Genomic DNA, 12,018 nt, shown 5'->3' with positions numbered 1-12,018 from the left:
TTAGACATGCGCTCACAGTGCCTCACGTGCAACATTACGGCTGTTGCTGTGACGAATCTGAGGCTTCCACGTTGACACATCAGCCGTTAATAGTGCTGCCCAGCTGGATCGCCTGTGGACACCCTAGAAATGCGCCTTTCGTGGTATGCAGCTGGTGGCCGAATGCGGTGGCCGAAGCACTAACCAAAGGGTGAACGCGAGTCTTCGGTCATGACTTGCTATAACGCGACGCTGTTTGGCCCCGACGAAGTCCGCTGTACGACGACGTGCCCCCGGTGACGCTGGGCGCAGGTTGTGGTATCGCGAAGCGCTATCGAAGCCGCGTGGCCACGTCGCCTCGCTCACGCTCTCTCCGTTTTCTCTTGCCCACTGTGATAAGGTGGCTTAGCCACCGGAGCGCATTTTCTTCGTTTCCGTTATCACGGAATAAATGTGTCCCGCCTGAGCTATGCTGCCTTACTTGTCTTGTTTCAAACACGAGGTCTCTGCTGGGCCGGAGCGGCTTGACGTGGCCGCACCGGCGCCAGGTGAGCGGAGGCACGGGCGCCCTGTTCGCACAGCTGCTGTTGGCCGCCGAACTCGTGGGTCTTCCGGCCCTGGTGAGCGCGCAGCCCGTGACCCCCGACACCCTACGCCTGGCACCCGCGAGCCGACTCCGCGAGCACCGGCTCCGCCTCAAGTTCATGGGCCGCTGGCGGTTCCGTGACTACTACAGCCTGCTCGCAGACATGCTCGCCCGCCCATCGGTGCGTGCAGACTTTTCCACTGTGTACACGCCCAAGTCGAAACGTCTGCTGTTCGAACATTTTGCGAGCAGGTCTAGAAAGCTCATGCTTTCACTTCCTCCGTGCTTGCGCCGGGTGCACCTAACAGTCTTGCAGGCACGGCGACGCCTATATAGTATAGGCAGCTGTCTTAATGCGAGGGCATTCGGAGCGCCTTGGCGGCGAAAACTGTCCGGCGTCTGTGCAGAGCCTCTACCTGCCGATTGTGGCAGGTGGTGTTTGGGGGATTTCCCTTCCCCTGCCACCTGCCAACCGTTCTCTCTCTGCACTTATAGGAAAGAGGAGGGAGACGCCGGATTGACTCGGCAGAAAGGAATACGAAGAAAATTACTCAGACAACAATTACTCAGGCATACTATAGATCCAACAGATAGAAATGGCGAGTATAATCACGATTAACTTAGTCGAACCAAACTCAAACAGCATCGCTGTGTCATCAGTCTTACACGAGAGTGTAATCTGCCGTACAATATTTTTTTTTTTTGCTCTGTTCACTACCAGCCATGTGGTCCAATACAATACTTGTTGAAAAATATCGTCAATGTGGACAAAAAGCAGGTGGACTCCTTGTGGCCAAGTGGGGTTGGTGTGACCTCTTGATACCTGCGCCGGCCCCCTATTGGAAATAAGTTTTTTTTTTTAATTTAACAGATATAAATATCTTAGCGTTACCATTACTAAACGCCTTTCATAGTCGAATCACATAACAAATATTTTTTCGTCTGCCTCAAGAAGCATTGGTCTTCTAAAACGCAAGTTTAATAAACTGCCTGAACTTAAACTGCTTGCTTTCAACTCCTTAATTCTTCCGGAACTAGAGTATGCTTGTGTTGCATGGAACCCACTTTTATTGGTTTATTGGGGTTTAACGTCCCGAAGCAACTCAGGCTATGAGGGACGCCGTAGAGGAGGGCTCCGGAAATTTCGACCACCTTGGGTTCTTTAACGTGCACTGACATCGCACAGCACACGAGCCTCTAGAATTTCGCCTTCATCGAAAGTCGGCCACCGCGGCCGGGATCGAACCCGCGTCTTTCGGGCCAGCAGCCGAGCGCCGTAACTACTCAGCCACCGCGGCGGGTTGGACCCGCTTTTAAAAAAAGGATGTAAAGGAACTCAAAATGTTCCAGTGCAAAAACCCTCTGCTTCATCTTTTAACGCTTATCATAACTCTATATCTCCCTATTTTCTGATGGCTACTAATACCATATTTACTTTGGGAAGCAGGAGAACAGTTGCAACACTTAAATTACTTTACTCACTGTATTTCGGCCAATTTAATATTAGTCGTGCTCCGTACCTAGGTTCCATATACACGCGACAGACTCGCTATAGCCACAGCCATAACCTTTCCCCATACTTTGCCCGTACCAACACATTCAAATACTCATTTCTCCCCTAGAACAATCACAGCGTGGAATGCACTGCCTGAAGATGTCTTTTCGGCCGACGTAGTTGCTGCTTTAAAAAAAAAAAAAACTGTTTTATTATGTGTCAAGTTAGTGTTGGCCGCACATTCTATTCCTGTTTCTTTCCATTTATTGTTGCCTCAGAGTGTTGAATTTGTTATGTCGTTGTTCTTATCGTGTTTTTCAGAATGTTCCCTCCTGCTTGGTCTTCGATGACTGAAGTATGTGTAAACAAACAAATAAACAAAGAAACAAACAGTTGTGGGCCCTGCCTCAACTTTAGTCGTGGTTTCCGACCGGGTAGCATGCCGGTGTATGATCTCTTTGTTATTTATAACAGCGCGGATATAAAAAAACTGCCTCTCCCGTAACCGAGTATCTGTTCTCGCTTCGGCGAGCGCGGCTTCGGCCGCTTCTTTTTGAGCAGCGACCGCTCCGGCGGACGCAGTTGTTGCTGCGACGCGCGTCTTTTCTCTCCTTTACTTCTTTTCTCTGATCTTTTAACTCTCCTCTATCTGCACGTGGCAGCGGTGGTGGCTTGGCTCGAGCCAGTAGCAGGCCCGTGCAATTTCCTCTTCATCCTTCTCTCAGTCACAACAACAACAACAACATAACCGAGAGTACAGTAAGCATGAAATGTTTACGGGCATAATGCGAAGCGCACGCGGACACGACGAGACGCAGGCCTGACAAGAATGTATATGCAGCGCTTTCGAAACTGTCCGAAGTGCGTAGAGGCGAAAGCGTTTTCAGCACCACTTTGCGTATGTGACACTGGTGATGTTACCACTGGATTACGTCACACATAATTCATGACGAAGTAATGTAAACTGCTAATTAATGACGCTTAAGCTTCGCCTTTAGGAGTGGAACGCGACAGCGTGTTGTAGCGCTGCCAGGCAGTCCGCGGAACGCCACCACCCGTTCGGCGTGATGGCTCGTCCTTTGAACGCGACGCTTTTTGAGGAAAGGAAATTACGCAGTAATTCTCTGCCATCTCGGTGGACACCCGAGCCGCACCTTACAGGAAGGTAGGAACGCCACCACCCGTTCGGCGCGAAGCTACCACACTGCCGACAACGGGAGCTAAAAGCATTTCATGCTTAAATATTGTGGCATGTATGTGATTTTTGCACGCGTTATTAGAAATCGGAAATTATAATTCCGTGCATTATCAAACGCACAGCTCGACTTATGTCTTGATAAACATTGAGAAGGCACTGGCAGCAGTTATTTTTTGTGACTCGTTTGGAGACCAACCGGCGCTTGCATGCCGGTCGCGTAGGAGGGCTTAGAGAGTCTCGTTAAATCTCGTTAAGTCTCGTACGGTGCCCGGATGTTCTCGTTTCAGAGCCCGGATGATGGCTCTCGGTCTCGGCGTGACGTCACCACACTGCCGACAACGGGAGCTAAAAGCATTTCATGCTTAAAAACAAACGGCCCTCTTTCGTCACTGGCGGTCACCTCCTCTAGTAGAGTTAAGGCCACATGTGTGAGCTCTCGAAGTGACGCTACGGCACTTTTGTTATTCAATGGGCTGACACGTTTATTCCCCAGGAGGGCACAAAGCCGGAGTCCTTCAAGGAGTTCGAGGTGGTGTACAGAGCGGCCGACAAGAAGCTCGAACCATTTCTCGGGGTCGGTGAACCCGAGATTGTGCAGGAGGAATTGATCTCCTGGAACAGGGGTGCCAACGTCACTTCATCTCCTCTGCCGGAACCGTGGAAGCAGGCTGTCGTTGGCTACTTGCAGAACTCCACGGAAAGGTACGTTCGCGCAAGCTTTGACATGCAACTCCCATAGGCTTCAAGGCATTCGAGAATTTACCCGTAGCTATCCAACCGCAAATGTGTACAAACCTGACTGGCCAGGCAGCTTCACTGCGTCCTCGTGGTACTTGCAACCAAGGTGTATCACATGGTACTGGGCCTTTTGGGGGGAGGGGGGGGAGGGGGGTTCTGCTCGAGCGTCGGGGCTTGAGCAATCCCTCTAATAGTTCAGTTGGCCTCAGTACGGAACGTGTGGGCAAGCCCAAATGGGCTGTCGTCACGCATCTGTCCCATATCGGTATCGCGGACGCGGTGCCGGTTAGCCGTTCCACTACCGATATGTAACTGATGTGGGGTTGATAAGAAATCGAGCTTGTCCCTGTCAATCCCGCAGTGATCTCACAGCGGCTCTAGAAGGGCCAGGCCTCCTAGCCTAGCCTAACCTAACCTAGCTGCGTCGGCTCCCTTTCGGCTTTGTGACGGTAGGACTAGACCGGACAAACCACGGCAATTCCAATGCCAGTACTGGCCTCACATCGGGCATGGCGGAGTTGAAAATCCGGCGACTCAGCACCTAAATAACGTCGGTCCCCTTTTAGACGATTCAGAGCAGGTTCAAGGTAAATGTGGGCTGTGCAGCCAGTGACGAAGTAATGCGCGGTACGTGACAGCCGGCGAAAACCGGCAAAACTGGGGTGCCTCGATGCGCACGCCAGGGGCAGCGCGCATCGAGGGCACCGCGCATCAAGGCACCCTATAATAGGCAAATGGGGCACGCGTATCAAGGCAGCCGAGGCAAAACTAAAGGGCAAAACTAGGTTGCCGCGCCCTCTGACGCTGCACTTCTATAGAATTGAACCCTTTCCTCAGCTTCCGATGTCGGCCAGCTGTGGAAGGTGGCCCCAGTGGTGGTTAAGAGAACTAGAAGCACTGCAGTCCTTTCGCGCGTCCTTTCTTATTCGCAGCCGTACTTTTTCACCGCTTCCGGTGAATTAGCTGGTGACAGGCAGTAATATACACTGTTAGAAAAGAACGCCCAGATGGGGGTAAATAGCTTGTCCTCTGGCGCATACACATATCGAGCTTTTACACCATCTATATGGAGTATTTTATTTGCTCCCCTACACCGCTGATCCCGCATATGGCAGGTCCTTTCAGATCATGAATATAGTTCACCAATATCCCTGAAAAGAAATGTGTATACAACAGCTTTATCTTACCGATACTCACCTATAGGGAAGAGGCTAATGAAAAGGGTTCAGCTTAATTTAAGGACAACGCTGTGAGCTATGGAAAGAAAAATAACAGGTGTAACGAGGGCAGAGTGGGTGCGGGAACAAACGCGGGTTAATGACATCTTAGTCGAAATCAATAAGAAGAACTGGGCTTGGGCAGGGCAGGGCATGTAATGCGAAGGCTAGATAACCGGCGGTCCTTAAAGGCAACGGAGTGGATTCCAAGATAAGGCAAGCGTAGCAGGGGGCGGCAGAAAGTTATGTGGGCGGATGAGAATTTTGCGGGGATACGGTGGCCACAGCTGGCAAAAGACAGGGATAATTGTAGAGACATGGGAGAGACCTTTGCCCTGTAGTGGGCGTAGTCAGGCTGATGGTGACGACCGACAAGGTACGTGTATAGGAGTACAAGGGATGCAAATTTTTACTACCCACAGAAATGCAGCACTAACATGGCGCCATGTTTATAGATCCTCATTCAGGCTCATCCTTACAGCAGTGACAGCGGCGCAGACGGAGAGGGAACTGCGGGGGCCGGCGGCAGGCTGCAGCTTGGGCAACTGTGCTTCTCTCGTGCGACCCCGCGTTACGGGTTCTCTTTGCCGTCAGCAAGTCCGCCGGCAACGTAGGCGGAGGCGAAAGGAGTCAACTGCTTGTCGTCTGCTTGCGCTTTGCGAGCTCGTTCTGTGGCCTATTATTGTAGATAAAACGATGTAACCTTACAACCAATGTTCCAGAGCGGAAAAGGGGTTTGAGAGAAATTTTCACGGTCATGCACCACAATATAGTTGACTAAAAACGAGAGTAGGGGGAGTTGAAAATGGGAACGCCACCGGAGATAATTTGGCATGACAGTGTTTGCTTGCATCTTCATGCCTTTAATGTTTGCTTTCTTAATATGACCGAGGAACCATACAACCTCACCAGCTCTGTCAAGAGCTCATCGTCGGAACTCTTTTCCATCGCAGTTCTGTGTTGACACTGTAGACAATAGTATGCTACAACACACTGTGCGAATCACACTGATAAAAGCTCTGAGAATGAGGCCTAAGCGGGGGCTCAAACGCGGTGGCGTCATGACTTATCAACAAAGGAAGATCAGTCATGGAGAGTGCGCGCTGGAGGCTTCAGAGGCGCAGTCCAATGTAACTTACTGCAGTGTAAAAAGGCGACAGTTCTACCTCTTGTACCGCGACAGGCGCCCGTGATGCACAGCAGCGAGCAGATATACAGTGACAACAACCAATGGACGTCACTCACCGTCATTATCACAAGACTGGCCAGAAGTAGACGAGACGCTAGGTGGCAGGGCTGACAGCGCAAGATGGATTTTTAGTTCTTCACTGGGGGCTTGGGGAGTGTTGAGACCAATAAACGCCATATCAAAATGGGAGTTAAAAAAAAGAGGAATCCTTCTTTATTCTCCATTAATCAGTGAAGGAAGTAAAGTAGGTCATCTACCACATATTTGCTCCATATTCATGGAGTAAATGTTTCGACACATGTAGTTTGAAGATCGACGCCAACCATTTAAATTCCCATTTGGGTTGATTCTTGTTTACACTGCACGTATCGAGAATTCTCAATGACGAGATCAAGAGAATTAGTTATTGACATCGAATATATAAGCACTATCCCACTTCCTTTCACAAACCACTACGAATCAGACGGAGCCCATGAGGCGGTAAATTACCTCTGTGTCGTGTTAGTCCCTTTTTTTTGTTGCGTATGACTTCAGTAATGCCTGCCCAATAGACAGAGAGCAAGCGTTTAGCACTTTGGCAAATTGGGAATAATTTTTCTTTTGGTCCATGCTACTCCTTTAGCCGAGGGGAGCGGGCGACAAACCTGGCGTGGGTCGTGGTACAAAACCGGAGCTACCTGGGCGCCCTGACGTCCTTGGCCGAGGAACTGGGCGCGCAGTCGGCACACCTGTACGCGGGCTGGATGCTGGTACAACACGTTGCACCTCTGCTGAGCCGTCGGCTGGCGGGCCTGCTGTTCAGTGGCTGGCAGATGAGCGACTTGCTCGTGCACCGGCTCTGCCTCGAACACCTGGACCTGACCCTGGGCTGGGCCGCCGTGGAGAACGCCGTACAGGAGCTCGCGTCGCCCAGCCCTGACGTGCGACAGCTGGCCGCGCACGTGATCGACCTCACCGAGAAGCTGCAAGACTGGAAGGTGCGCGCAGCGTGGCCACGTAGCACGAGTCGCTACTTGCTTTTTTCAGACTGGCGAGCAGAGCGATTCACGCTGGGTTGCATGCACCGCCTTCTGCACTGCACTGTTTCGTACATCTTGCAACATTACGCCGAACCAAAATGGAGCTAACAGCAGCACTTAGCCCCCGCGAAGGATGACGTACCATGGTCTTGTTCTGTGCTGCCGAGTGATGAGGTGTTGGCTACTGCGCCCCCAACATGGAAAACAGGAACAAGAAGGTTTATTGCTGTCCACAGGGAATATATGTACACATTCAGAGGAGCCGTCCCCGTTTCTCTCAGTGCCACCTAGCGTCAACGAAGCCATACACAAGGTGGCGCCCACTATATCTTCCCTCCCGAGGTGGTTACAAATTTAACCTGCGCGGCGGTCTCACTGCACGACCGAATCGAGTTCGCACCAGGTCTGGTTAGCTGAGAAAGGCACCATATGGCGACGATTCCTTTGCAGAATGCTGCTAGGAGTGTCAACCACAAACGATCGAAGTCGCTGACCAGGGCTGAGGACACGACCACTGCAACAAATGTCCTTGATCCACACGTCGTCCCCTGGTTTCAGAGGACTCAGAGAGCTTGCACTGTAACAGTGATTGTAGTTCTTCGCCTGTTTCCCTTCTTTGTGAAATCCTCTGCCTTGAACACCCCGTAACTTGGCGGTGCTGGCAGAAGTCGTTCTGGCAGTCCCGGGAGGCGAGTTTACAGTTTTCTCCCCATCAGTAATTGCGCTGGAGAGATGCCTGAAAGTGAGGAGAACCAGGTACGGATAGGAGCTTTTTTCATGTAGGTCCTTCGCGGTCCGCGCCATGCGCTCAGCCTCTTCGCTACTCTGAGGATGATCTAGGGCTGCTTGTCTCAAGACGCAATCCGTAAGAACGAGCGAGCTCGGTGAAATCTTTGGATACGAGCTGAGGTCCGTTGTCTGTCCGCACGACGTCTGGAATCCCGAAGCGAGTGCAGCGATGACTGCTGTTGATAACGTAGTCCCTAGTGCAACCAGTTCAAGTAATCTGGAGCAGTAATCGATGATCAGGACGTAATCGCGTCTTTTGAACTGGGACAGGTCAATTCCCAGGCGTTGCTCATGACTTCTCCGGTGTAGGTGTTGGTATCAGTGACTCGGAACGCGCGAATCTAGTCTCGGCGCACGTGGCACATTGAGTCACCAGATGTTCGATATGCAGGTTGCATCCTGGCCACCAAACACACTCTCGGGCGCGTTATTGACAGCGCCGAACACCTTAGTGTCCTTCGCGCAGGAATGCGAGAGTGTCGCGGCGTTGAGCAGACGGAATGACGATACGGCGATCCAACAAAAGCAGGCCATCATACTCAGTGACTCTTCCTCTCCTTCCAGTAGGGTGCTATGTGGGTCGGTACTCTGTTCTTGGATGGCCAGCCTCCCTCGCAGTAGGTCATTACTAAGGAACACTCTCCATCAAGAGCCTGATGTCGACGGGCATCATTGTTATGGTATTGTAAGTGGACGCGCCTGAAAGCGAACGCCGAAACGGGTCACCAACGTGCCCTGCGGAGGGCGCGGGAAGAGGCGCATTGTAAACCGACAGTACACGCTGCTGGCGAGAGTCATACTGGCCCCTCTCCCTGAAAAGCAGGGAAGCGTTTATCATCTTTTCCCTTTCCTCTTTCCCCGTGCAGCTGAGTGCCACTGAGAAGGCGCTCGCGGTGTCCGTCACGTCCGCTGCCTTGGGGAATCGTCACAGTCATCTAGTTGGCTTGCCACTAGTGGAGGCAAATCCTTGAGGACTTCCTCAATGAAAATTTCTAAGCTGTTGACGTCTTTCGAAGCTGGTATGTCGCAGGGCGCTCGTGACAGAGTATCGGCCGTCTCTAAGAGTTTCCCAGGTACATATTTGACGGTGTACTGATAGCGGATCAGCTTGATTCGCATCCTCTTGCAAGGAGGTATACATGAGGAAGATTATTCGTCTCGACCTCAAAGCTTAGACCGCGGAGATACTGGTCCAACCTGGAGACAGCCCATGTGACAGCCAGAGACTCCTTCTCCGTCCGACTGTAGCGTCCCTCTGTAGGAGTGAGGGATCTAGATGCGTGGGCAACAACACGTCGAATTCCGGAAGGCTGGTCCAGCAGCAAGATAGCTTCCAGGCCATGAGAGCTCTCGTCAGCCGATACTCTAGTCGGGTAGTGCAGGTGGTACTTTGCCATGCACGTTTCTGAGCTGAACAACGACTTGATGCGAGCAAAAGTGTTTTCTTGGCTGTGACCCCAAATCCAGGGCATACTGACACGCACGACGTTGACCTTGGGTTCCTCGGTGTCCGAACCGACTCCCGCATCCATAAGCACCACGTTAGCCGGATCCCACTTCTGACGCCATGATCTGCGCTGCCTATAGTGATGAGGCATTGGCTACTGTGTCCCCAACATGGAAAGCCTGAACAAGAAAGTTTTTTGCTGCCCACAGGCAATATATGTACACATTCAGAGTAGCCGCCCCCCTTGCTCTCAGCGCCATCTAGTGACAACGAAGCCAAACTCAAGGTCGCGACAACTACAGATCCTTTTGTGAAAACACTCTCAGGTTATAATGGTTGGCCTTCTAAGGGACTAATGGTTGTGGCAACGCAGTTATCTCTCTATGACTAACCCGTGCGACCCTTTTAGTCCCTTGTGGCTTTGAGTTCTCAAGAGTTCCCGAAGCACTGCGAGCCCAGCGCTGCTCAAGTTGCGCTTTTTGACCTCAATTTTGCAGCGCAATCCCCCGATCCATTCAGGTACCTTGTAGAACGCAAACCGCAGTGCGAGTTGCTGGCGTAGTCTGAAGTTTCTATTCTAGGTCGATGAACGGCGCCACCAATGCATCATATCCGTGTCCGTGCAGAATACTCCCTTGAACGTCTCGAATCGGCTGGTGGGTTTTTCGGACTTTCTTCCGACTGGCGAGGCGCTTGACGATGCCTACTCCTCCTTCGCGGATATGCGCACCGACGCCTTTCTGGACAACTGGGCACGCGCTTTGGACGGCCGTAGGTCGGCTACCTGGCCAGGCCGAGTGGCCGTCGGTCTCTCCTACCTGGCACGGCTGGTCGATGCGCCCTTCTTCGACATGGGCCGCGAGTGGCTGCCTCAGCGGTCTGCCCGCGCCGCCGGAAGCGCCAACGGCAACTGGCTCGTGGTGCGACCCCACCACGTCGTCTTCCCCATGTTCGGCGACAATGTCACGACTGCCGTCAGGTGAGGAGGCCTATTAGGGTCGCCGCTTTGCTGGGCGCACGTTCAGCTGCAAGCGGTCAGCATCGTGAACGCACACACCGTGCGCAGCAGGCACTCCAGCTCGTGACACACAGACATTTTTTTTTGGGACACGCACAAAGCCACGAGCCTGAGTTGCCTGTTGCAGGCAGTTGCATTGGGTTAAGCATGACGGAAGAGGAGCTAATTTTGGTTACCCGAAAATTCGTGAGATACTGACATTGCAGTGGCTAACTATCGCAAGGAATTACTGTATTTTGTTTCTCACTCTTTCTGAATTCTGCTATGAGCGCTGAAATTTTTCTTGGGCAGCAAAACACCATACCTTGGTCCTCGTCGTATGAGGAAGAGCAGCATTAAATGCGCTTCCTCTGATTGCATTCAATTCTCAGCCGGTTCGAATAAGAGCAAGAATAATGAGCCGTGACTGCAGCGCATCAAGTAACCGCGTCTCTAAGGACAGTCGCTGTTAACTTATCAAACAAGCCTGTAAACAAAAAGAGACAGTGAGAAAGGAAGCTGTCGCTCACGCTAGACTCTCGGGTCCTTCGTTTGCTCTGCCGAGCTGCTTTTTCGGCGCTATAGGATACACTTCCTAGGGAGTTCTTTTTTTGCGACTCGCATGTTGCAACCGCGAGGCAGGTTCGGCACCCTGGGCGCCCAGCTGGCCTGGGCGCTGGCCTCCAGTGTCGACGGAGGCGGCGGCGAGGCGGCGGCCGGCGAGTGCCCTCGCTGGCTACGTCGGATGCGACTCGTGCGCGACGTGCAGTTCGCGGCGCTCGAGGAGCGCGCCTCCGAGGCCGAGGAGCGGCTCAAAAACCTCGAGCGGCTCTCGGAGGCGGCGCAGCTCTTCGCGGTCGGCTGCCTGATGCTGTGCGACCGCGACCCCTCCGAGCAGCTGGTCGCGCTGTGCAACGAGCCGCTCGCCGGAGACGAGCGCTTCGCACGGGCCTTCGGATGCGCCGCGGACAGCCCCATGGCGAGCGGTCGCCACAAGTGCGGGGCCGCCCGGTGAACACTCGCCAAAATGCCGGTGTACTCGCGCACGGCGTATGCAGGGTGTTCGTTTCGACAAGAATTGTTGCCCTCTGAGTATTCCCTTTCAGGTTTCTCGATAGGTCACTACTTAATTTGCATAATAAATATTTCATTTACAGTTGCACTTCTTCACTTATGTACACCACTAGCAGTAATGTAATGCAGTGTAATACGAGAGAGCCTTTAACATTAAAGACAGTGTATGCGAACTCAACGATGCACTCTCCCTGCGACCTCTTAATTTTCCAGGAGTTGCAAAGTAATTCATTTACAGTTGTAGGCAACCGCTTATGTAATATCCTCGTTATTAGTTTGGTTTAGTTTGG

General features: G+C 52.3%; 1 protein-coding gene across 1 annotated transcript; it reads left to right on the top strand.

Moving 5' to 3' along the window:
• The first annotated feature begins 210 nt into the window (after positions 1–210).
• On the top strand, positions 211–11,669 carry LOC149364981 (uncharacterized). The gene is made up of 6 exons (XM_089568774.1): positions 211–275; positions 482–746; positions 3,752–3,960; positions 7,025–7,379; positions 10,284–10,636; positions 11,297–11,669. The coding sequence occupies exons 1-6, from the start codon at positions 211–213 to the stop codon at positions 11,667–11,669; spliced, it is 1,620 nt and encodes a 539-aa protein (XP_089424900.1).
• The last annotated feature ends 349 nt before the right edge of the window (positions 11,670–12,018 follow it).

Source organism: Amblyomma mixtum, chromosome 2, assembly GCF_055824585.1.
Source record: "Amblyomma mixtum isolate Tamu chromosome 2, ASM5582458v1, whole genome shotgun sequence".
Classification (NCBI taxonomy): Eukaryota; Metazoa; Arthropoda; class Arachnida; order Ixodida; family Ixodidae; genus Amblyomma; species Amblyomma mixtum.
Note: the sequence above shows the minus strand (reverse complement) of the source record. Positions and strands in the feature narration are given on the sequence as shown.